Source organism: Podarcis vaucheri (genome assembly GCF_965113315.1).
Source record: "Podarcis vaucheri genome assembly, chromosome: 2".
In the NCBI taxonomy this organism is placed as follows: Eukaryota; Metazoa; Chordata; class Lepidosauria; order Squamata; family Lacertidae; genus Podarcis; species Podarcis vaucheri.
Window position 1 is genome coordinate 48773152 of NC_138760.1, and position 26801 is coordinate 48799952.

Genomic DNA, 26801 nt, shown 5'->3' on the forward strand with positions numbered 1-26801 from the left:
ATATGTCCAGTCATACCGAATACTATTAAGAGTTCTATAGGTCTAGAAGTGAATTCCAAGAGGCACAAATTAACTTGCCTGGATCAGACCAATGTTCTATCTGGCTGATTATATGTATGTTTTGCTGTTACATGTGAACCCAGCATCCTTCCTCAGCCACTCCACCACTCCACCCAAAATACCCACCCAGCCAACAAACTGTACAAGGCAAGAGGAGACAGGAACTGTATTCCAATAGCTTCTGGAGACTAGATTGGGGAACCCCAGCCAACTATGACCATGCTGGTTCTTCCAAGGCCCAATAGGGAACTGCAGTTGATTGGTCTACTAAACTCCCAAGAGAGGAAAATCCCATCTCAGAATTAATGGGAAGCCTGAACTACAGCTGGCCCATCACAAAGGTACTGCAAAGAACTACTAACAGCTACAGCTGGTCCTCCCAGATGAAGGCCACTGCCCAACAGTAATAGTTGTTGCTACTAGAGGAATGAGGATACAGAAAAGATTTTATAACATTTTATTTGTAGTGTAAAGATTCTATAGACATATCCCATCCTCCCACATTGCATGTCAGGCTTCTGTCCAATAGAAAAATAAAGAGGCAGAGATACAAGATAGCTTTACAAAATGTATAATTTACAGCATTAAAACTATGAACTTTACTTTAAAAAAAAGAATCAAAATTTGGAGAACATATTTTTAAAAGGATACTGCATCTTGCAATGTCTCTGAATATGATACTAACAGGGAGGGGAGAAAAAGAGTAGCACTTTTCAAAAAAAAACCACCAGGCACTAAATATTGCTGTGAAGACAACACAGTTACAGATGTGCACACAAATTACTGTTGGGCAGGACTGCAGGCTCTCTTCACCCCTAGGGTCTAAAGTCAATTTAGTGTTCATACGTTTTCAAATGGGGCTTTTTTTGTACCAAGGCCCTGCCCCTTCTTAGAAGGGATTTTGAAGTCACTAAGAAAAGCTGTGCCATAATGTGCCTCAGGCAATGCAATCTGGCTCCTGAGGAACCGATGCTAGCTTTTTAAAGGAGTCAAACTCCAAATGCAGGGCCGCTATCAAAGCAGCCATCTCATCCTTATGCATTCACCACAACAAAAAATACCCAAGACTGAGGCCGATACCATAAGGGGAGATGTGAATGACAGTAAAAAAAAATTTCCCTCCATACCCTCTGCAATGACATCATTAGGTAAAGAACATTTTTAATTGGTGGGGAACAGGGCTATACAGATACTATGTACAAAAGCAGAATTTTAAGAGGAAAGGTGGGTAAGGAACATGGTTGAAGGATACCTCTCCATCACCCAGGGTACTGCCATGCAACAGCTCCCAACTGCGGTGGAAGAGGGAACATGTAGGTCTGCAATGAATAGGGAAGATCCAGCTCCTTGCTGCTCATTTTTTTAAAAAACAAGCAGTACAGTTGGGCATAGGAATAATCTTTAGTATCAGAGAATGAATTTCAACAATAGGGATAAAACGGGGGTTTCCAGAGGAACTACCACTGCATAACAGGTATTCCGATTTCACTTCCCCCGGGAAGTGAGCATTCTCTAGAAGATCCACAGGACAGCTTTTCCAGATCAGGACAACTGAGGTTTGTCTGTACCAACGTATCGAAGCAGCAAGGGTTGAGCTCGGCTCAGGTGGCCCCGTCGAGTATTGGTGGCCAATCTTTGCTGGGCCAAGAAGGACTGGACTGGTGTAGAGGTGGATGACCGCTCCTCTGTAGCCCGCTGGTGCAGCGCCAGGCCCTGCAGTCGGGGGGAAAAGAAACATTTGGCTTGTGCCAGCAGACTCTTGGATGGAGATGGAGGGTTCTTCACTGTTCTTCCTCCATAGGGCTCTGACCAGGACAGTATGTGTCAGAAGACACGAAGGTCTGAATTCAAAAAGGCCATGTTCTGTGATCCGGATATATACAGGATCACCAAAATGATCTACTGTAAAGAGCCCAACTTCAGATATTTTACTCAGCAGTGTTTAGCAGCTGCAAAACGTGTCTGGAACCAAAATAGTTAGAAAAAGTAAGAGATTCTCAGGATGTTAAGCTCCACAGCAGTTATGCATACTGTTCTCCTGCAAAGCAATGTGCCAACCTTCTCTCACACCCCTGCATCAGTACATGCACCTCTATTTATGCCTAGTCCAATTCAAACTCACCATGTTATACCAAGCAGTGATGATGAGTTTCTCTTCTTGTTCCTGTTGAGATTTTGTCTTCTCAAAATCCGACTAATGAGATGAAGCACAGAGAGGAAAAAGGAGGTAAGTGGTCATGCTGCTAAACCCCAAGGCTGTGTGTGTGTGTTGGGGGGATTGTGGAAAACCCCAAGCTTATGCTGCCAAGGCCAACCAAAACAGAGGGGAGATGAGGAGTGCACCTCTTTCTTTTATAGATGTGCAGGACCTCAGTCTACCAATCTGATCCCAAGTGAAAGCAAAGTAAGGACAACAGGAAACTACCTGAGCTGCTAACAGGGTGATCAAAGCAGGCAACGCATGGCAAACCACTCATCTGAAATAACTTATATTGACTTTGGGAAGATAAGGAATTAATGCATTATACCCAAGACACCTGTAGCTTATGGGTAAGAGGGCTGCAGTGCGCACGTCCTTGTTAATTTTGGAAACTTGTTATAATAAGAATAGCCCTGCTGGATCAGGCCAGTGGCCCACCAGATGCCCTGGGGAAGCCTGTGAGCAGGACCAGAGCAGAACAGCAGTGTCTCTTCCTGCAGTTTCCAGCAACTGGTATTCAGAAGCACATTCCTTCCAACAATGGAAGTAATACATAGCCATCATAGTTAGTAACCGCTGATAGCCTAGTCCTCATTTAAAGCTATCAATGTTTGGTGGCCATTACTGCCTCTCAAGGGAGCAAATTCCATTGTTTAACTAGAGGGGCCTTTGGCCTAATCAGACAGGCTCTTATGTAAGAGAAGCTGCAACCCTCATTCTCGGAAGAGGAAGAGGAGCTCACCTCCAGGTGGTTGATTTTCTTATCCTTTTCCTGCAGCTGGTTTTTCAAAGCCTGGATCTCCGGTGGAACTCCGTGAGGCTGCTGCTTGGGATCCAGCTTCTTGATGACCTGTGAAAGGATAAAGAGAGATCTTCCATAATCACTTAGCTTTGGGAGGCCAAGACCATTTAGCTACTAGAAAGGCCCTGAAGCAACATTGCGGACTGAATCACACTGACCGCAGGAAAGTGTGCATGATCTACGAAGCCATTTAGTGAGGCTTCACCAATGTATGCCTGTGCACAAGGCACTGGAAAGACTTGACTTACTGTGCAGGCTTTGTCCATATAACGCTTGTATCGTTCCTCCATGGCTCTCATATCTTCATCTTTCTTCTTCAAAGACTGCTGCAGTTCATCAATCTTCTTGGCAGCTGTTGAGAAAGGCGGGGACATCAATGCTGTCCTTGACCCCAAAATGTGGACAGGGGACAAATGGAGTAGCAAGAATCTTCACTCTATGCTCTACAAGGTCTTCGGATTTCTGGGTAGCCCAGCCCAGCCCAGCCCAATGTGGTACCCAGCAAAGGTTGGGCTTAGTTGAGACTCCTAAAGCAATGGATCTGTCATCCACCCACTTACTGCTGTTGTCCACTTTTGGCTCCAATTCATCAAGGCATTCCTTCTTCTTCTGAAGCTCTGCATGGGCCTCATGCAATTTCTCTCTGACCAGGAAACAGAAAGAGAAACAGAAGCTAGGCATGCAGGTGTCTTGAAGAATAAGGACCAGAAACCTGAAGGGCGTGGAACCAAAGCCCTGCTGTGTATTGTGTGACAGCATCAATATGTTGCTAAGTAGCACAGCTGGACCCATAACAACCCCAGATATGCATTCATCAAATGCAACAAAGAAAACCAAGTGAGCTTTAGCCCTTTCCAACCCTGTCCCTCAAACTGAATTGAATCACTTACAGATGCTCCTCCAGCTTCTTTTGTAGGAGAGAAGACTAAAAAGAGAGAGAAATGACTGTTTAGGGTTTTTATTTTGTTTGCAGATCAATTAGCTAAGTTGTTGTTGTTGTCATCATCTGACCACTAGAGTGAGCTGGTGCTATGTTCAGTATATCTTACACAGAATACTAAAACCTGTGTAGCTGTAGTGTACCCTGTACTCCTGAAGACCTCCTGCACTCAGGTTATGCATAAATTTGCTGGCTTTGAAGGATTCATTCTGGGGGCACTAGGAGTTCAAGGTTTCAGTTCAGATTTGTCTTCATGAGCTAGGAAAGTTAAACTGGGATGCTGCTGACTCAGAAGCACTCTTAAAATGGAACAGAGAATTCCATTCAGCTCTGCAAACATGGTTGTCTATGCTGGCATGACAGGGGGGATAAAAATATCCAATATACAGTAAGTGAACTAAACACAGCCAGTGGCTCAACTCTACGGTCTATCCTACTGTCAATTAACAAGGCTGCAGTCTGAAAAACAAAAGGTCTTTCTATACTAGTTACTAATCCATTCATGCATTCAAACCTCACTCCCATCTTTGGAAGTAAAAGCCAAAGTCCCCTCCCTCCACCTGAGACCATTCAGGGTCTGTCACTCAAGTAGCATAAATAGATGTGGGCAATGCAAAAGCATTTACTTTTCAAGATTTACTACAGCTTTTACTAGGTGTGCAAATGTTGGTTTACATTGCTCAATGTCACATCAACAGCATTTCTCTTTTAGCTCTAGCCTAAAGGCTCTCAACCATTAGGAAGTTTTTCCTCTACTTCCTTTTCAATTATCCCAGTAGGGAAGCAACCTCCCTTTGGAAAATGCTGAACTGTAATTGTTTACAGACTTATTAATATACGAGACTCACAGGGCAGTAACATGAACAGTTACTCATTTTGTAGGAGACAGCACATCTCCTAAGAGATGTTGGTACAGTTAACTAAAAGGTACCCTTTAAAGGTAAAGGTACCCCTGCCCGTACGGGCCAGTTGTGTCCATCTCTAGGGTTGTGCGCTCATCTCACTTAAGAGGCCGGGAGTCAGCGCTGTCCGCAGACACTTCCGGGTCACGTGGCTAGCGTGACGAAGCTGCTCTGGCGAACCGGCACCAGAGCAGCACACGGAACGCCGTTTACCTTCCTGCTATAAAGCGGTACCTATTTATCTACTTGCACTTAGGGGTGCTTTTGAACTGTTAGGTGGGCAGGAGCTGGGACCGAAAGATGGGAGCTCACCCCGCCGCGGGGATTAGATACCCCGACCGTACGATCGGCAAGTCCTAGGCACTGAGGTTTTACCCACAGCGCCACCTGGTACAGTTAACTACTTTGCACCAATTCAGAAACAAATCTAGACTGCTCCTACCTTTTCAGATTATCAGAATGCCATTTGGAACAGAAATTACCAATTCAAAACAGCACCTATGATTCCCAGCTTCCCTTCTGCGCTAAGAAAACTGAACTTGTGCTCCTCTAAACCTTCAGAATACACAGGCCCCTTAGCAGCTCTTGGCAGGCGAACCCAGAGCAGCCCCTTGTCTTTGACGCACCAAGAACCAAGCAAAGACAGAAGAGAAGCAACAGTGAGTTTGCAGCGGAGTAGGTTAGATGGTGGGAGCAACACAGAATGTGAAAGTACTTACAATGGCCTGGGCAGGACAGCCAGCAAGTCAGAAGGGAGAAAGAGAGGGCTGTTAGCATAGTGAGATTAGGGAAGTGAGGAGGAAAAGAGGTCTGGGCAGAAGGTAATGTTGAACATTAGAACAAGCCACAGGCGAGGGGACACAGGGCTCTCAAACTGGGGCAAAACAACACTTACAGCCTGCAGGTTCTTGCCCTCCCCCCCCCCCAATAGGCAACAAGCCCATAAACCCGAGAAAAAAAGGTTCTTAGCCAAATAGCACACCTTTGTCCAGTGTAGCTACAATAAACTGCAATTTAGCAGCTCCTAAAAACCACAAGTGTACCCTTATCATGGAATTTGTATGTTCAAGGAATCTCTACCACCTGCATTATAGCAATCCTGTAAGCAGTAGTCAGTATCTGAGGCTTAGCCCCAGTCCTTTTTCATTGTTTCGAGGCCCAAGGTAATTTGGGAGGCTAAAAACTGCCAATATACAGGTAGAGTTCCCCCACTTGGTACACTTGGTACACAGAGAGCACACAATCCTAGATGTTGCAACAAAGATCTCATACAGCCCTGCTCCTTTGTTTTGTCTTGGTTTTAAGTCTCCACTGAGAAACTGACAGGTGGGTTTATGCCACCAGTTCCCATTACTGCCACCCTGTAAGAAGGTCTGGATTCAGGCTGAGAGTAGAGACCACCAGCCCCTGTGAAAATCTCCTTCAAAACCTCCCTGTGAGCCTGACTCTGACAAGGCCTCACAGAACCCTCTTTTCTCAAGCAAACTCACATCTTCTGCTTTGCTCCCTTGCTCCTGGAGGGCCCGTTGGAGCTCCTCTACTTGCACCTTGAGCTCAGTGATCTGTTGCTGGCTCAGTCTGGATAGAGAGAAGGGCAAATCAAATTAAAACAGGCAAGAGAAAAGCCAGCTGCAGCAAGCAGCAACAAAGCCCCCTGGACTGTCAGTACAGATGGCGCCTAGCAAAAAAGCTACTGTGATAAGTAGTACACCTTCAAATGGCTCTGTTTATTTCTGAGCCAGAGCAATGAGAGGAGAAGGGAGCTTGCCCCTCACTAGTTAACAAAGATAAGCTAGGACAAAATTCTATTTTTTTTAAAAAAATGTTAGTTTAACATTCCTAGTAGATCATGCAAACAGTGCTTCAGCTCAAGGACACTCCCCAGCTGACCATGCAAACATGGTTTCACTTGATGGGCCAACAGTAAGAGTTTCCCCACTGGTTTTTAGAACAGAAGGTAGAATATTGCCTACCAGATAAGAGGAAGAACAGTGAATAAAAATAATTCTAAATTAGAATTGCAAATTTAATATCTGGTCAAAGGTTACGAGGGACTGGAGAAGGCAGGTTGGATCTCCTAAGACCAGTGGGGACAAACGGCAAACTTTCCAGCTTATTGGATACCTTTGCTGTGCCTCTAGCTGGTTCTTAGTACGGTTAGATTCCTCCAGCAGCCCTTGCAATTCAGTCTGCTGCAGCCGGTAGGACAGCTCTTGTGCACATAACATCTTGTTCTCATGCTGCAGCCGCACAATGGTCTCCCTGGCCGCAAGAAACACAGAATGTTACGATTATTAGCTGGGGCATTATCCAATGTTGTGGACCACCACCACTTCCCAGCCCCACCCCCTGCTTCATGTGGGCCCATTCTTGACTCTTTCCCCCACTCCCAACCCTAAAAGCTGTACTAAAAGGCAGAACAGCTCATAGAGAGGATGCAATCTCTAGAACTGGGGGCCAAAGCAGAGCAACGCATACTGGGATAGACAGTATTCATAGAGATTACCATGCTGTATTATCTAGCATATACATTAGGAGCATTCACTTAGAGCCTGACCTGTTAAAGAATTTATCTCATAACTGTATGAAGCAGAAAACTGCACCCCAGTTTTCTTAAGCTTAAGTGAACAAGCTAAAGGTGATCTTGGGATGATACCTGTTTCATCTACAATATCAGAAAAATAAATCCAGGATAGCACCCCCACACACACACCACTTTCTCTTTAACACCAAAAGGACACCAGGGTAAGATTGACTCCAACCTCTGGCTGATGGAAGTAATCAAGTATAATTATGAATAACAGCAAGTCCCCAATTTCAAATAGGCCCCATAGGCTTTTGCCCTTCTGCCTCCAAGACAGGATCCCCAAGGGGGCAAAATTTACTTGAGTTCTGCTGGCATGATCTCAGCTGCTAAGTTATCCACAGGAGAAGCAATTTCTTCTAGGATGGTATCTGCAAGGCGGGGGGGGGGGGAGAGAGAGAGAGAGAGAGAGAGAGAGAGAGAGAGAGAGAGAGAAACAGAAGATACATTTCTTTCTATCCAAAGGTACAGGTGTTGTTGGAGGGAAGGAGCCGATTGTTCCCAAATACTACCTTGCTATAAAGCACAACCCTCTAAGATGGGATCACTCAAGCTTTCAATGTCACTTGACCTAACCTGGGCTGGACAACTCATTTCCCCAAGTTGGAGCAATAAAAGTGCAGTTATGGCTCCCAGCAGTATGAAGCAAAACATGGTCCAAACTGGCATCAAGAGAAATACATTTAAAGAGGAGAAGAATGAAGGCTGAGAAAAGCCACACGGAGTTGGGAGGTGAAACCTCACTTCAGGCAGCAGCCAACTATAATACAAGGTCTTCCCCTGCAAGCTGGTTCAGGCAAACGCATGACAGACCAAGCACACACACAGGCTGTAGGCAAAGCTCTTGGAGACAGGTGTGTGAAATCCTATCAGGCTTAGCCTAAAATTTAATTTATATAATTTCTTTACCACCCTTCATTAAAAGAGATCCTAGGGTGATTTACATATCAGAACAATTAAGATCACAAATCACATAATAAACATTAATTAAAATGAAACAGTAAAAAAGTTTTTCCGTATAGCTGCTCATAGAATTGTAGAGTTGGAAGGGACCACAAGGGCCCAACGTACGGCTCGAACTCATGACCCTGAGATTAAGAGTCTCATGCTCTACCGACTGAGCTATCCGTCCAGCTTATAAAAACAGTCCAAGCCATTAAAATCCTACCCTCTCAGCCCTCCTGTGGCTTCCAAGGAAGCTAACAGATAAGGGAATCCCCCTGCCCGTGCCTGTAGAATGTTCTAAAAAATGAAAATGACAGCATTTAATTCATTTATTTTTACTGCACCCTTCCATCCCAAATGGAATCTTCAGGTGTAAATAATCATAGTAAAAAATATAAAATACATTCACAAAAAGCAGCCGTAACAACCAAAAAGGAATCGCTAAAACGGAAGCACAACACTCAATCAGCAACTAAATCAAATTAAAGGACATTTCAATAAAATAAATGTCCAAACAATATGCTCTTACGTCAACACCTAAATGCACAAAGAAGGGTCTAGCTGGATTTCCTGCCCTAGCCCCTGGGCCCACCCCGCTGTGCATTTCAGATGGAACAAATTTCCCCTAATGATTGCAGCATGTAGGCAATGTCCCCATCTCTCACTGTGGCTCTTCGGGTATTAACAAATGTGAAAAGTAGTTGGCTGCTAGTTTACTGTAACTTGAGTGCACTTGGCCCTGTCAACACAAAGACATGTCCCTTTTCTCCTTAACTTCCAATCATTGTTCTGAGGCAGACTTTATTGGATTTCATTGGGGTGGGGAAGACTTCTGATACTCACCTGCTTGATTTAGGAATTTCTGCTGCACCTGAGCACATCGCAGTTCTTCATTGGCTTCCCGTAAGGCATCCCGCTCTTCAATCAGCCTCTAAGGAAAAAGGGTCAGGAATCACCCCAGGAAAAGGACCACTTAAGCTATGGTGGGCTGATGCCTTATTGTACTACATTGTCCAAGTAACAGAAACTAGATGCTACTCCTGCCAGATTTCCCTATTCTTGCCACAAGACTAGGAGTAGAGAATCTCAAGCCAAATGCAGCCTTCAAGGCTCTCTGACATTTGGGACTCGCCCCACAGGCTCTCCAGGCCTGCTCTGTGCCCTCCTTTACCAGGCTAGAATGAGCCAATGAAATGTGATAATGGATGGGTAGATAGGTGGTGCATTTGTGTGCATATATAAAAAAATCTGTATGGACATAACTATATCTATACACACCCACCGACCACCAAGCTCGAGCTTTTGCGCAGCCAGAATGCAGCCCTTTCAATGAAGAGAGAAGTCATATCCATTGCTTCACCCACTTTCCCCTCTGGCCCCACCCACACTTGCATGCAACCTCCATAAGGCTGCCCATGAGAGGATGTGGCCCTCAAGCTGAAAAAGCTCCCTCACTCCTGGACTAGGCCTTCACCTGCAAGCCAAAGGAAACGCTCATCATCATCTTGTGGTACAAGTTCTGCATTACCTCTTTTTCTTTTACCAGGGCCTCAAACTTCTCCTTGAGGTTCTTGAACTCAAACTGCCATTTCTCCGCCTTCAAAGCCTCATCTGCATGTTTGCTGTGGAGCTCTTGCACCTGGAAGAGGGAAGAGTAGGGGTTTGCTGTGCTTATGATCTTTGCCCTCCTCTCCTGCTGCAAAGCAATCAGCAACGCTGCTTTTCATTACAGGTTGTCTTGAATCTATGTTTAGTATTGAAGTCCTCCCAAACACCAAGAGTACAAGACTGTTTGAGACAACAGTTCTGCCTGCAAAGCCACAGCACAGCTACAGCTACCAGGTCAATCCTGGTCAAATGGGTTTTGCCTTTCTGGCTCCAATGGTGCTCCAATCTGTCTTTAGGATTCCTTCAGGACAGAGTATTATTGCAAGTGCATTCTGAAGGCTGCAGTCTGCTCAAATGCATTCTCTTATTAACACCAACTCACCTGTCTCTTATGTGCCTCCAGCTGCACACGGACAGCATTCGCACGCCGAAGCTCCTCCTCCAGCTCACAAGTGCGCTGCATGTAAACGGTGTTTCTTTCCTCAAGCAGCCGAACCTGCCGCCGCAGGTCACCCAGGTCTTCCAGCTTCTTCTTGTAGGAGTCCACCATAGCCTCCAGCCGTCCCACCTTGTCTGAGGAGTGACTGCAGAACAACAGGATATAGATATAAGTATAGATATCTTTTACAGCTTTTAATGTCAGGTAAAACCTCAGTGCCTAGGACTTGCCGATCGTATGGTCGGTGGTTCGAATCCCCGCGGCGGGGTGAGCTCCCGTCGTTCGGTCCCAGCTCCTGCCCACCTAGCAGTTCGAAAGCACCCCTAAGTGCAAGTAGATAAATAAGTACCACTTTATAGCGGGAAGGTAAACGGCGTTTCCGTGTGCTGCGCTGGTGCTGGCTCGCCAGAGCAGCTTCGTCACGCTGGCCACGTGACCCGGAAGTGTCTTCAGACAGCGCTGGCTCCCGGCCTCTTAAGTGAGATGAGCGCACAACCCTAGAGTCGGACACGACTGGCCCGTACGGGCAGGGGTACCTTTACCTTTAACTCTGACTTTATTGGATAAAAAGTGGAGGGACAGAAAGTAACTCTACTAGCTATAGAAAACTACTGTGTAAGCAGGAATTGCTGCAGCAAGGTCAAAGGGTGCCAAAAACTGAAACAATAATGGATAAGCAACAAGTATCCCATGCATTTTAAGGCAAACATTCCAAGTTGGATTGTTGCAAACAAATTACTGTATAGTTAAATGGTAACTGTCCTTTGCTGGTTTGGACACAACAAGCAAATAGTAAAGCATTCAATTCCCCACTTCTCCTTCCAGCCACTGGGATGTGATGATAGAAGAGGGCGCATGAAAGCCCAAGGCTTGCTGATGCTCTTTTAGATCACATGAAGTTATGGGTCAGTGCATCTATTTTAGAACTGAAGCACTATGTCTACATTTCTGTGTGAAACAGTCCAAAAATTGACAAGTTACAACAAAACTTGAGTTTGCTTTAATGTATAGCAAAAAAAGAAATCTGTGTGAAGTAACCTAACAGCATACTTTGTACAAAACTCACAAACACAGGAAAAGGAAGACTGGTAATAGTGAGAGGCTGCAATGAATGCTGTTCCAGCACAGAAACCCATCCCCCAAGAACAACTAACATTCTCAATTAAACCAAATTCTTTACACACAAGCTGCCCCACTTCCACCAAATTCCAGATAGCAGAGATTTTGATTATTCAGCAGTACTAATTGGATTCCAAGTAAGAAGCCACATTCCACATATTCACTCAAAACTCCTGGACTAATTTGTTTCTGCTTTTCCAGAACTTCAAGCATTGGAAGAGAGACAGCATTCATCAGGGCTCCAGTGTATAGGCATGAGCCACCCACAAACCCTCTAGTGGGACTGTCAACTCTTCTCCATAGCTGCATTCAACCATCAGCGGCTGTTTGGGAATCTGTTGCTCTGCCTTTTCAGTGGCAAAGATCACCGTGTTAAACTTAAGGATGTGTGCAAAAATGGACTGTCTACCTAAGAGTGTCCAAATATGCAGAGAAGCATATTAGTCAGCAGCTGCAGTGGGAGGTTTGCCTATACGGCAACACAGCACACCTGAGGCCCAAGATTCACAAATTTGGAGTTTTGACACACAGCAGGCCCAGGCTGGACCATGGGCTGCTTCACAAGCCGTAACACATAACCCAAAAAAATACAAGGGTATATTCACAGTTCTTGCAGCCGAGGCATTGAGGCACACTCACCGCAGCACATCCATCTCGTCTTTCAGTGCCTGGGCTTCCTCCGCCAGGCTGGTCAGCTCCTCATTGCGGTGTTGAAGCTCCAGCACTTCCTTTTCGAGATCGTCACAGCGCATTCGGAAGTCATCTCTGCTGCTTTCCAGCCTGGCCAAAATACATCTAGTTAGCTAGACTTTTCTTCTAATTTTTCTCTGGACTCCACTGCCTTTGGGCACATTGTCCTGAGGGCAATATAATCTCCCCACCCCAGTATCTGCCTTACCGGAAGTTCTCCTCTTGCAGCTGCTCTATCTGGGTTTGAAGCAGCAGCAACTTCTTGCCAGTGAGCCCAGCAGCATCGGACTCAAGCGAGCTTTTCTGCTCCCGGAGACTCTTGTTCTCCAGCGACAAAGTATTCTTTTCTTCCACCAGGATGGAGATCTGAGAGAAGGGAGGAGGAGTTTCTAGGAGATGGCTAAGTAATGGAGCTCTAAGTCCAGCTAAGAACTTTGTGGATTCTACCAGGTCCTTCATAAGCCCAACCAGCCTGTGGCATTCAACCTCATTCTACTAGTGCCCTAGAAAAAGGGGGGAGAAGCATAGCTCCTTAAGTCTTGGCTGTTCACTTCTTTCCCTTGGCTTTAAGCAGGCTGAAGTGAATCCTGCTCTCCCATTCTCTATCAAATTGCTACATGTAGCCACAAGCAATCGGTTCCTTTTGCTGCTCTAGCAGACCTGTCCCCAGATTTTGCAAAACTATGGAACCATACAGAGGGTAACAGAGTAGGCTTAACAGACATTTGCATGCATGTCCAAAATAATGTCTACAACTGGCCTCCTGCCCCAACACGCACAGCAGCCATTGAAATTAGCCTCATCAGGACTCCTCTTGCACCAGCTCATTTGGCGGGAAGGAATTTTTATCATCCACACTGGTACTACTAAAGCACGTGTGAGCTACTGAAAGGAACTGCTAGCAAGCAAGTTCACTTCCTCTCTCTGCAAATCTGGCAGACTTTTTGCCAAAGACCTATGCTCCCTGAATGGAAGTGAAAACTTCATTACAGGCACCTACCGACCTGCTGCAGGGATCCAGAATTGCTACGAAGCTTAAATGCTGCCAAATGAAGAGGCCACAAAAAACCCCTCAGCCTGTATAGACATCCCCTAAACCTAAGTGATTCCAGAATCTTCATAGGCAGTTTAGAACCTAGAATGCGGAAATGTGGATTTGTAGCTGAATTAGTACAGAGTCTGAAAGCACTTTTAACTCAGGCCAGGCCCAACCCTGCTTCTGTACTGGGTGCAAGCAACTCCTCCAACACTCTCAAGCAGTTGTTAACTTGTCAACATGGCACATGCTCATGCAAGGAGGTTAGGCTGGCCCCACCAGGCATGGGGCTCCACTGCTGGGTGAGCAGGTCTGTTATCATAGGCAAGAGCATGGGAAGAGGGAAGACACTCACCTTCTTGAAGGGGGCTGCATCTCCAGGGGCACTTTAGCACCTTGGAGGAGTAAAGGGTTTGTTTTTGTAAAGGGAGTGAGATCAGCCTATCCTTTCTCAGGTCCCCCACAACCCACCCTTCCTGAAATATCCAAAATCTCCACAGTTGCACTGTCTGCTCTTTAAATTTAGCCCCTCTGCCGGACACCAGTCTTGTTCATATGGCTTTCACAGGTAAAAAGAGGCATAAAGCCCAGGACCACTGAATCCAAGGTCAGCCCCAGAACTACCAAGCCAGTCTTGTTCTTTGTCCACAGCAATCTCAAAAACAATGAGGGAAAGGACAGCTGTGCATTAGGAGGGACACGGACTCACACACCACACTGCAGCCCAGCCCAGCTGTCTCCATGCAGCCCAGCAAGCTCACACCATCCACAAAGAACTGCACTTCCCACCCCACCCCAGAAACTGGACTGCATGAGGGAGGAACGGAAGGCAGGCCCTCACCTTGCCTTCATATAAGGAAAGACAGAATATCCAAATGCCCAGAATAGGCCCGGTCCCCAAACACCACCAACTCAGTGCACATAGAGCTGTGCAATATGGAGAGGCAGGCAGGGAGGGAAGGGGAGAGAAAGGATGGTAATCAAGATAGCAGTTCAGAAAATGGCATGTCAGGACTCCTGGAAAATTCCAGCACAGAATATATACCAGGGGCGGGGAACCTGCGGCCCTCCAGATGTTATTGGGAATCCTATCTCTCATCAGCCCCAGCCAGCATGGCTAATGCTCAGAGGTGACAGACAATCCAGTCAACCAAACGTTACAAGACAACAGGTGTCCTACCCCTGATATATACTTCCCCATAACTTCCGAGGAAGGGCAGAACCCACTGGAGACCTGGTGGTGCTCAGTATTTTTCCATTCTTCCTATGAAGAGTCTCCTGGCTTCCATCATCTGATGCACATTCTTTTAAGTCCACAGCAAACAAAGCTGGTTTCCACCTCCAATATTCTTGGCTCCCAAGAGACACTCACCTGCTGCTCTAGGTCATGGCAGCGCTGGCGCATGTCATCCGTCTCCTCTAGGTCATCGCTGAGGAAGTAATACTTCCTGGACTACAAGGGAAAACCGGAAAGGTACAAGGAGTCAGTTAGTCAGTCAATAAAAGTCTATATACTACCACAGACACTGAGCAAGGCAAGCCACTCATAGTAGCCCAAGCCTAGCCTTCTACCGTCGCATTACCTCATCTGGCCCCACCCCCAAAAAAAGGACCTCTTTCTCCATTCCTGCTCAGCCTACATCTATTGAATTTGCACCGTTAGGGCTCATGCCACCCACCCACTCTTAATATATATCACAAGTACCTGGCTGTCAAAGTTCCCATAAGTCTCTGAGCTCAGCGTGTCCGATGAATCTTTGTTCAAGAGCTGCAAAAGACAAAGAGGTTTGGTAACTAACTGGTCACATAGAGGTGACTCACAGAACTTTCTAAGCCCTGTATTCCAGGAAGCAGGCATAGGTGAACTAGAGCATCTTTCGGAACTTTCATCTAATGAGCACCAGGCCTGGCAGCAGGGAGTGGGCAGGACTTGGCGGGGGGCAGGGGCAGGGACTAGCACAAAAGTAGCATCATTACCTGGGAAGACGCAAGATTGTAGGTTGAGAATGAGGGGCACTTCCTGACCAGGGAGATCATTAGCAACACAAAGCAAGCATCCAGTTCCGGAGCCTAATGGCTTCACACTAGGCTGAAGGACACAGTCGCACTCACCTCCTGTATTGCTGTCATAACAACATGCTGCACAGATTCCTCCAGGGTCATGATCTGCTGGATGTGATCTGCAAACAGATGAGGCTGGGCACTCAAATTACTCTCCAACTAGTTCCTCCCTCCTCTGGCCAGATTCCCTCCCCTGCCCCAAATCATGCAGCCATGAGGGTTGGTACAGCCTCCAGGAGAGGGGCCCAAAGTTCGATAAAGTATTTTTGTGGGTGTGGCAGACTGTCAGATCTCTGTCTGTCTGTCTGTCTGTCTCTCACTGCACCCTCCTTCTGTCTCAAGCTGATTTAAGAAGCCAATATCCCAACTAGTATCAGGGGTGAAGAAAAGTGAGAGGAGAAAACCCAAGGAGAAAGATTGGAAGCTCCAGCTTCAGGAGATCCTGACGTTATATGAATGAGGCAAGAGCCACCTGAATAGAGAGGACTAATGAAGGGAAACTGTAAGTCCCTGTAAGCAGGACAGCAAAGCCACAACAAGTAGAGCACCTGCTTCCTAGACCCCACCCACCCACGGCAGGTATTTAAAGCAGACATTGCAGAGTCATCCTCATGGCACAGATGCCCATAAAGCTCCACTGTGACATCCCCCCATTGTAATTGTCATTTGCATACATATACCTTGCTTCCTCTCACAGCTGATGGCACAGCCCAGCACCAGCTGCAGCAGCTTGCCCAGCTCAGCTGTGTCAGACAGCTCTCCAACCAGAGCTACATCAGGCAGCAGCTGCTCCGGGACTTGGTGGCCCAGGACCTGAGAAGACAGCAGTGGATATAGCTTCGGACAGCCAGCAGACCTTTCACTGTTGCTGCCACCTACCTATTCCACCTCTCTCACTGCGTCTGTGACAGCAATTTGCCTGGGAGAGGACAGGTTACTTTTCAGTATCTTTAGCTTAGGTTTGAAATCTGCCACTTGTCCAGCACTAGTCTGTGGTAAGCTTCCAAGTGACCAAACAATGAAGCTTTTGAAACTGCAACAGCCTCTGTCAGTGGGCAATAAGTGACTACACAGGCATGTGAGGAAAGGTGAATATATTTTTTTAAAAGTTTTGGGCTAGTAACTTGGGTGGACTTGTCAGCAAGACTGCCTGTACTAAGGAGCATTTACTAGTACTACTACACTGCAATCCCATTCTTCCTCCAAACAGCTCAGGATAGCATATATAGTTTTCCCACTGTTTTATCCCTGTGAGTGTATAGATTAGGCTAAGAGGTAGACCCCAAATCCCCACCCAGGAAGGTTGGAGTTAATCAGGGATTTGAAACAAAATCAGAGATTTGAAACAAAATCTCCCCAGTCTAAGTCTCACTTGCCACTCCACTCCACTGGCTATCTTGGGAGTTCTGTACATAGAGAAAGGCACATCCATAGAAAACCAGTAACATTTACCCAGCTTTTCTACAGCAGAGCTATTTATATTATTATTTATTATCATTATTCAATTTATTACCTACCCTTCACCAGCAGGTCCCTGGGCAGACTACAACAATCTAAAATTCAGTATTAAAACCAGCTAAAACTAATTACCATCAAAGGGATAGGTGGGTCCTGGGAAAAAAGAATGTTAGGCTGGAACCATGAGCTCCGTCTTTCAGTGATGGCTTCAATACAGCCAGGCTGAGTGATCATCAGAGTTTTGTCCCTTGGCATTCACCTGCTGCTCTACTGCCCAAGCAGAGACCCTTAACTTTCATTGGAGGCTTGGGCCATGCCCTGAAATACATCACCACCATGCCAGCAAAGCCAAACCAGAACAGGTACTCACATCCTGGGAGTATTCAACCACACTCTGCAGGACTTTCTTCAAGTTGCTCACCTGGAGGCAAGATAGAGGATGAATGAACATAAATGTGCTGGTTTGTCAGAGTACGGAGACCTGTCATTCCCACTATATTTCCCCTTTCCAAAGGCCATACAGCCAACGAGCAAGACTCTGCTATTTCCTGTGCTGGTACGGAAAGGGGGGGGGGAAGCTGGTCATGCTCAGTCATCTTCAGAACTATTCTGATGAGAGAGAAGAGTCCAGGGTTGATGCAGGACAGGCATCCAATTGGGGTGAAGAGCCCTTCCTACCAAATCCCACCCTCATCTTCAAATCACAAAGCTGGCTGATCAACCTAAGCCAGCTAAGAAACCCTGAAAATTGAACAACTCTGCTTTCCAGGTATTGCTAGGTCAGAGTCTCATGACTTCTGGAGTTCATTTCTTGGCAGTATTTGGGATTGCTAAGCATCTAGGTCTTAGAGACCACCACTCACCCCATTCTCACTTCATACCTTCAGCCTCCAGTTGTCACCAGCATCATCTTTAATCCTCAGGAGCCAGGTTTCATTGAACCAAGATGGGTCTCTGGAAATGAAAACCATAAAGCTGTTGCCTTTGGTTCGGGGGTGGAAAGCAAACTGAGCAACTTTGTGATCTTGCACATAAGCTTTGCGAAACAGATTCCATAGTGGCTTTTCGCCAGTCTAGAGTCAAGCTCTGCTGTCTTCTGTCTCACAAACAGCTTCATTCACATTGTCCCAATGTTACAATGAAGGCAACCACAGGAGCTTTCCTGCTGATAAGCTGTTGTCTCACAAACTAGTATCAAACTGTCAAATCAACTCATTAGGGAGGGAATTCTGATTTCTGGCAGCACAAACTTAAATGGTCAACTTGCTAACCAGGGAAGCATCAAAGAGAGATTTGTGAGGGAGGGAGGGGAGAATTTGGCCATGCTGACCAGGATAACTCTTGTGAACACTCATTAAGGTAACCACCACGACACTCACATTTTGTGCAGCACCTGGGCAATCGTGACCCCGCTGGCCAAATCCTGTTCTTTGGCACATGGCGATGGAACATGAAACGTCTGCAGCTGGAGGAAAGAAATCAAATCAGCAAGTGAACACTTTAGGTGCAAAAATAGTGAATTCTTAGATCTGGGAACAGAGGAAGCCCATTCTGAACCAGCCTACAGGGGGACACAACCTGAAATCTGCTAGGGCTGCTAGTGACAGTGTCAATATCAAAGAAGAAAAACACACTTTTTCTGGATAACTCATCTAATGGGAATATATCCATAAGAATGAAAACTGTGGAGTTGGCTGAAGGTGGCAACCCTATGTAGGTTTAGGTGCTTCATGGTGCTTAGGCTTCATGATTAGACACTGAGATCTTTAAAACCAAACTTGAAAATCTATACCAATAGATAAGGCTGCTGCTGCAAGACAACAGTGCCTGCCACACACATGTACCCCCCACACAATGAGCTCTGCACGAGTACTCCCACATGCCTGCAAGGCGCTGATATACACAATGAATCACTAAGCAGAGGCAGCCCAGCTGTCACGCTCACAGTCAGGGCATCCTTGATTATAATGAAATAGAAGTCTGCCAAGCTACCTCCTGCCTCGAGAGCAGCTACAGGATTTACACCTAGGAGATTTAGGAGTGGCCTTGGTCCTCTCCTCCAACATGCACACAGTCATCCCTGCTTGTTTTCCCATGATTTTAACCTTGCTTCCTCAATTGCAACTAACAGGCTGAAACAACACATTAAGGTTTTCATATTAACCAAAAAGACTACCAAAACAAGTAAGCTTTCTGTCTTTGAATTATCTAGTCCAATTTGGGGTTTTCTACAGGGTCAGATATTTCTCTTACCTACCTCGCTATTAAACAACACTCCCCTTTTGATTGTTAATGTGCCCTGTTTGGAAGATGGTGGTTGCGCTACATCCAGTGAATGCTACAAACACTCCACCTTCCTCTGTATTTTGGGTACCTCCCCCTTAAAATTTCATTTGGTTGATGTCCTAATTCTTATGGTTCTCAACTGAAACAGCTACCAGTAAGTGGCAATACCTTAAATTGGATTAGGTCCTATTTGTGTCAAATTATCAGCCTCTCAAGTTAAACTGAACTCTCAGTCGTACAGAAATCAGATCCCATAGCTCTCTTATTCCCTGGAATCAACATGTTTAGACCAAACTTACATTTTAGGAAACCATGTGTGCCTACCTTCTCCAAATTGCTTACCCCTCTTAATAGAAGTCCCACCAACTACCTGCATGAGCTAAAGTACTGATGTTTTTCCTGAGATACTGCATCCCATATAAACACAAGTATCAGCGACTGACATTGGACCTCAGCATGCCTAAGAGTAGAAGGGTCTCTCCTGCTGGGGGCAGTCTTTACAGGTCTTGCCATGTGAAAGCATCCTAAAGTGGTCCATCTTAGAGCTCTGGCTAATAACATTACAGCACATGAGCATCCACCTTCCCATCAGATCTCGCTTGGGTACCAACTCCAGCCTTCTCACACAAGGCTGACAGATGCCTGATTCTTACTGCAGAAATCAGCATTCCATTCTGAATCTGGAAATACCAGCCATCTTGCATTAGTAAATTATTAGTAAATTATTTCCTAAATATCCAGGTCCCATAAACAAAAGACCCTTCCTTGTTAGCCAAGAACCCCCAACAGCATCTGTGGACTCAGGCACCGAGGTATTGAGGAAAAATAGTGTTAGGGCTGCTCAATTCAGCGTAAACAAAGACTCCTGTGTTTTTAATACTTGTGCAGGAGAGACAAGCTTGACAGGTTCAGCTCCTCCTCTCTTACTGCTGCAGTGCTATGAAAGGCTGATCATACCAAAATCCTTCCTTGTATGACAGCTGTTGCAAATAGAATCTAGAAACAACAACTCCAGTATTTTCTGCCCTGGGCAAAGATAGAAGCATCCGGCATCTTTGGCATGGTGGGTTAGGGAGAAGGTGATTAGCAATGGAAGAACAAAGTTTTCTCATTACAGCTTTTAGTGATAAACAGGGCATAGGGCAATCTCACCAGGAAGCTCTTGGGAGGGCAGAGCAGCAGCCACTCTTAATAAGCCAAGCAGCCATTCTTTAAGTCAGGCACAAAGGTATGTGCTGCTCTAGTTGTTCAAACACTAGTTTTTCCAGCAAAAACTAAAAATCATTTAAATCTAAAATATGACAACAATGAAGTATGCAAATATAAATATCACACAAATATAATACTTCAAAGAACCCTCCGGTTGGCTCTAATTGCAAAAGAAAAAGTTTTCCAGAAATATTTTCCTTGAGCAAGTTGGTGAAGTTTCTGAGTCAAAATCCACTTATTCTTCACCATCTTAATGCAAAAAAACAAAAAGTCTTATGGTACTTTAAAGTAGGAGGATGGTATTCAATTAAATAATTGTGAGAGGGGAATGACTTCCACTTGTGTAAAAATATTTCCCTCCTCTGCCCCCCTGCACCTCTCCCACGCTATCCCCAGATCTGCTCTAGAGAGTTGAGGGAACCCCCAGAACAGTTTTGGGGAGTACATTGTGAGCGGGGGGGGGGGGAAGGAAAGTATCGTTGCACAAACAGAAGTTGTTCTTCTTACACATAGGAGTGCTCTGAATACAACCCTAACAAATTTACTATGGCATAAGCTTTTGTGAACTACTACATCAGATGCATGAATTGTTAACCCAAGTTAGGAGATACACACGGTGTGGGGGGAGTGAGTGAAGGAGAAAGTCAGCAATGAGGTAAGCAGCAGGGGTAGAAAGAAACGCACTGCAAAGGGTACAGACTGTGGCAATTACAGTAATGCTTAAAGTTGTCACAGTAACAATTCACAAAGCATGGCTGGTTATCATGAAAGCATCCTGACATTTGTAAGCTACTTCAACACACACAATAGGACAAAACCCTGTTACCTTGATTTGGCTCACAGGTGACACAACTGAACAATTCAGTAGTTTTCAGATTGTAGACTTTATTACACATGTGGCTCAAAAGCATGAACATTTGTCAGACCCCTGAATCTTCTACTCAAAACACTGAATCAAATTAATGGACAAATAGCAGCTTCCACAAGGGTTTTCTCAAGAATAAGCAAATCAACAAAAATAAATGCTTTTTCCTTATTTCAGGATTGGGATGAAATGGTCCAGTTTGGAACTGGGCCCCAGTTGAGTAGCATATAAATATATTTCTAATAATCCAGTCTATGGCTCTCTCATATATTTAACCTCACCAATTAGACTGGTCTGAACTATAGATTGAGCAAGTGTTGCCTTCTTTCTTTTTTTAACATTCCAAGTTGTTTTAAGTTTGTTCCTCTAATGAACTACAAACCTCTATGTCTTGTTCTACACAGTTTTAAGCAGGCTGAACTAGATTCTCAATCTCACTCTCATTATGTTACTCCTTGGGGAGTTTGGCAAGATGGGAATTAATCAGATACCCTTCATTGTTCAGCATTTGGTGCTGGGCACAGCAGGTGGTGGGGAAAGATTCTTCCAAGGGAAGGACAGAGAAAGAGAATCTCAAGGAGCAGCAGCCAACAGTTGGAAGCCCTAATCATTCCATTTGGACACGAAAGAAAAAGCTAGTTTAAGGGAGCGGGTGGAGGGAACGGAGAAAATCCACAGCGCCAGGGGGCAAAGAGCGCAAATGCAGAGTCATTATGTGTCGAGTGGAGCCTACAAAAATAGCCCGAGGCTTTAAGGCAGACTTGCGGCACCGGGAGGTTTTTAAGAGGATTTGGGAGTTGAGGAGCGGAGTTGGGAGGTAGCCGGGAGGCCTCAAGACTTTCCTGGAAGGAACTCCAGGGGCTGAGCAACCGGTGCTGCTAAGTTCAGGCCTCCGCCGCGGACTTTAACCGACGTCCCTCCCGCCCGTGTTCACCAAACCAAGTGGTTATTACAGGTGTCCATGCACACGATACATTCATACACCCCCCACACACGCATCCTCTGTCGGTGCATAATGCTTATGGGGGGAACAGCGGGTGTAAAGCACGTCCGTGAGAATGCAGAAACGTGAGCGGCAATTCCGGGTTAAACTAACCCGGAATAATAAAAAAAGAGGGGCGCGTGTGGCCTTGTCGGCCATTCTTCCCCTTCCCCAAGGAAGGGTTATCCCAGGCGGCTGGGCGAGGAAGCCGGGCGGGAAGGCACCTGTTGAAGACCGGGGGGGGGGGGGCGGCAGTGGCAGCGGGGCTAACTCGGGGGGGGGAGCGCCCTATGGAGGTGGTGGCGGGAATCAGCCGAGCGGCGGCGGCGGGCGACCCCCCGCGCTCCAGCTCCCGGGCTTACCCAAGTGAGAAGCGCCCCGCAGCGCCCGGCCGGGCCCGTCTCGCTCATGGCTCCGGCGCTGCAAGCCGCGGCACTCCGAGCGCCACGCCCCTGCTGGCCTAGAGCGGCCCCTTGCGCAGCCCGCGCGTGACGTCAGCCGCCCGCGCCCCGCCGTTGGCAGCTGGGGCGGAACCGGAGAGGCTCAGCCCCGCCCGCGAGGCACCGAGACGCTCTAGGACGAGCGAGGGGGCGTCAGGCGAGCGCTTATGACTGTATATGGCGAAGGGGATCGCTCGTGGGTGGGGTCGGTGCTTCACTCCTGGGGCGGCGGGGGGAACAGAAACCGAGGAGGTTCAGGGCCACCTGGGAGGCATGCCAGCTGCCTTGTTTTCTAAGCTTGTGGGCCGCTCGGTGGAAATGAACTCTGCACATGCTCATGGTCACGTTTCTCAATGACTTGTCCTACACGTGTTGAAAAGGTATTCCAGGAATTCTCAGTTTTCCGGGCCGTTCCAGCTCCACCGCGAGACGCAGCATACATGCCGAAGGCTCTGTAATAATGTGTGTGACAACAAACAGCCGACTTTATTAACAGGGGAAGAAGATTTTTTAACCTGGATTGATGCGAAATGAAAGGGGGCGCTATGAGGGAACAGATGTTTCAGCACCCGGCGCTGCAGGACCACAAGCCCCCGCCGGGGGACAGCAGTGTGCCTTCATTTGAGGCTGCTACCGTAGAGGAAACGACATGGGCGATGCCAGCTATGCAAATCTTGTGTATGTTTGTGTGTGTGTGTCTGTGATTCGAAGGAATAACTTTCATGCCTACTGCTGCCAAGGAGTTTCATTTTATATGAGCAAGAAGAAGGCGGAAGAACATTGCCTGTTTCATATCCCAGCTGCTGAGGCTGAATCGAGAGTGTTTCAGTCTAAGGAAAAGTACTCAAATCCTATCTTACTCTTTATTCACACTCCTTGCCTCATCTATTTCTTAGCCCCTGGTGGGCCACACAATGCTGCTAGGTAGCATTTATTTACCTGTGGTTCCAAAAGCCACACTCTTTCTGCTGTATAGTTTTGTTTTTAAAGATTTCCTCTTTGACATCCAAACTTATTTGCTGATCTACTCAGTCACGACCCACAACTGTGGTGTACAGAGAGCACAGGGCTACTGTTTTACTGGAGAGTAAGTCCCATTGAAAGGGGCGCGGGTGGCGCTGTGGGTTAAACCACAGAGCCTAGGATTTGCCAATCAGAAGGTTGGCGGTTCAAATCTCCGCGACGGGGTGAGCTCCCGTTGCTCGGTCCCTGCTCCTGCCAGCCTAGCAGTTCGAAGGCACCTCAAAGTGCAAATAGATAAATAGCTACCGCTCTGGCGGGAAGGTAAACGGCGTTTTCATGCGCTGCTCTGGTTCGCCAGAAGCGGCTTAGTCATGCTGGCCACATTACGCGGAAGCTGTACGCCGGCTCCCTTGGCCAATAAAGCGAGATGAGTGCCGCAACCTCAGAGTCGGTCACGACTGGACCTAATGGTCAGGGGCCCCTTTACTAAGTCCCATTGAACTAGGTTGGACTAATTCCTGCATAGGATTAGCCAACACAGCCCATCAAACACCACAAAGTACCGCAGAACAAAAACTAACCAAATGGGTCGGGGTCGGGGGACTTTTATCAGCCTGGGGGCCACATTCTCAAACGGCCAAATTTCTTGGGACCACTTGCATTGCTGAGAGGGGCCAGAGGCAAGTAGGTAGGGTTATGGGTGTGATTCTTTGCCTTTGTACAGTAAGCCACATTCTAGGCATGCCAAAGGCAGAGATTTATATACACATATCTCTCTCCATCTAGGCAAGCAAGGGCCATTTTGACAGTTCAAGAGCACTTTCCAGCCAGGCAAAACCTTTTGAAGAGAGTGTGGAGGGGGGCATGGCTTGGGGACAGTTCAGAAGACGGATAAAGGGCCACATTTGACCTCCAGGCCTAAGGTTCTCCCACCTGACCCAGACAGACTTGCCAGCTATCAGGAAATCCTCACATTTTAGGTAAGTCCTGGGTTTGGAGCTTGTTTGGTGTTTTAAGGGAAACCATCTTGGGTGCGTGAAACATTTATTTGTTACATGGGCATATCACCTTTCCAAGGCGCATAGCCTTGGAAAGGTGATATTATCCTAAAGGTGTTTTTATCCTAAAGCAGCCCTGTGAGGTAGGATAGGCTGAAAGATTGCCGTTCTCTTATGGCCACCCAGTTTGCTTCATCATTAAGTAGCAATGAGACTTTTTGCTTCTCACACCCCAGCCCAACACTCCTGCCTATTGTGCCACACTAGCTGCCGTGGAGCATTTGGCAAATGTATGCCTCCTCAACAGGAGCCTTGTGTTTTATTCTCTCACATCCCCCGCCTCATGCAACCGCGGAGATGAAAAACAAACTCCATGTGGGAAAGTTCCCAGCCGGGTTATTTTGGCTGCCTTGGGTGGAAACGTGTTATCGGCCTATGTGACTCAGGAGCAACTCAGACACCGTCTGCTCCCAGCTTCCCTTCCTGGGATGGCCTGGTATTAACCCATCCAGGGCTAGCAGGAGGTCAGTTCTGCTTCAACAAGCTTGCCCTGAGGCTGTAAGGAAGGAACACGGGCTGTTTTTGTCCATGTCGTGCTTCGGCTGGTTTGGGGTGGCTTTCAGTCTTGAGCACCACCACTGCTATCTGAGAGTTGATGTAGTAGACTGGCGAGGAGGAGTGTGAACTGTGACCCAGAGCCTGTGTGGTGGTTGGTGTGTTGGACTAAGACCTAGTAGACCGAGGTTCTTCAAATCCCCACTCAGCCATGAAGCTCACTGGGTGAGCTTGGATCAATCATGGATCCTCAGCTTAACCTACTTCACAGGGTGGTTGTGAGGATAAAATGGAGTGGGAGAACCATGTACTTACTCCACGCTGAGCTCCTCAGAGGAAAAAAATGTGGGATTGAAATGTAATCAATTAATTAATCCCCAGTTCGAATCCCTCCTCAGTCACAAACCAGGGCCTCAGTGGATTCTTGATCCCATTCCTCAACCCCATTCTTTGTATTTCTTTACAGCATTCAACCCCAACAGGATTGCCACCAGCTTTGTTTTTTAATTCTCAGTCTAATTTGTTTTTATATGACATTTAGTTGTTTTTTTAATTCTAAGTTTAATTTGTTTTTATATGGCATTTTTAATATGGCATTTATCTTTGGGCCTTTCCCCACCCCCCTGTAGAACTGGCAATTCTCTGTCTTCCTCCCTCCCTTTCCTAACCACACTGTAATACTCCTTACTGTTCAGGCAAGTCTTGGCATCCTTCAGGGCTTTATGTTGACAAGGAAATCTGCCCAAATCCACAAATGGAGTGTCTAGAGTGGGACTTTCTGGCAGGGATTTCCTTGTACGCAAGGGAGATGAAACTTGCACAGCATGCCTTATTCAGCCTTGCAAATTCTAGTCAACTAAAATTATTAATCCGTAACATTATTTTTTTTTACTTGCCCACCTGACCAGAGAGTTACTGGATTAGTGATTTGTGGTGTAAAAGAAACAAGTGCTATAAACATCCCTTGCTAGTTGCCTGGAAGCATTTTTTACCGCAAGCAACCAGGTGAATGAGTATTTACAAGCGAGCACAGAATCGTGTTATTACTGCCCCTCCTCAGACATTCTCACACACCTTCTGTGCATGTTCACTTGCGCACACACTTTTGCTCTCATCTTTCTTCAGACACCATGTAAACAAACATGCTTTGTTACAGCTCTGAGGATGCTCATGTTTTATAGCATGTTATAGACAGTACATACACAGATGCACTTTCCCACATACTACCCAAAGACAAGACCTTCCACATTCTGCATCAGTTGCTCGCAATGCACCACCACTCTTTGCACATTTGCAGAACATAAAAGCAACACTGTTTTCAGCCAAACATGCACTGTGCTAAACATACGCTGTGCCATGCTTTACACTGAGTGTTCCTCACACACCCACAGGATGTAGTTAGTATACCCCTACATACTCCCACCTACCCTCTGCAGGCTTTGACAGTTCACCCTATCACAAACCCCACACCACGTATATCACCCTCTCTGTGCACATATACACACACCCTGTTTCTGGCGTGCGGTTCCTTGGCAGCTGTTCTGCTCTAGGCACGTCCTAGTTGGAGAAGCCGCCCACACTTAAAAACAGATGATTTCACAGAAAAGCAAACAGGGGAGGCACAACAGGGGAGGAAGAATATTTAGGAATGGGAGTCAG

The 26801-nt window shown here is 46.6% G+C and overlaps 1 protein-coding gene and 1 long non-coding RNA gene across 2 annotated transcripts in view; one reads left to right on the top strand and one right to left on the bottom strand.

Annotated features, from left to right (window-relative positions):
* Positions 1 to 503: 503 nt before the first annotated feature.
* On the bottom strand, positions 504 to 22656 carry HOOK2 (hook microtubule tethering protein 2). The gene is made up of 22 exons (XM_082214710.1): positions 22549 to 22656; positions 18224 to 18309; positions 17726 to 17798; positions 17215 to 17265; positions 16067 to 16199; positions 15438 to 15505; positions 15031 to 15093; positions 14698 to 14778; positions 12498 to 12655; positions 12239 to 12379; positions 10424 to 10625; positions 9962 to 10072; positions 9277 to 9364; positions 7790 to 7859; positions 7029 to 7166; positions 6395 to 6482; positions 3953 to 3987; positions 3623 to 3705; positions 3311 to 3414; positions 3003 to 3110; positions 2183 to 2254; positions 504 to 1773 (listed from the first exon to the last, which is right to left on the bottom strand). Exons 1-22 carry the CDS (start codon positions 22594 to 22596, stop codon positions 1603 to 1605), a joined length of 2172 nt encoding a protein of 723 aa, XP_082070836.1. The 5' UTR covers positions 22597 to 22656; the 3' UTR covers positions 504 to 1602.
* Positions 22657 to 22709: 53 nt separating this feature from the next.
* LOC309527809 overlaps positions 22710 to 26801 on the top strand; it is a 50509-nt gene continuing 46417 nt past the window's right edge. Inside the window, exons 1-2 of the long non-coding RNA XR_014217364.1 lie at positions 22710 to 23304; positions 24376 to 24569. This is a non-coding gene — a long non-coding RNA (uncharacterized lncRNA). The remainder of the gene's footprint in view (positions 23305 to 24375; positions 24570 to 26801) is intronic.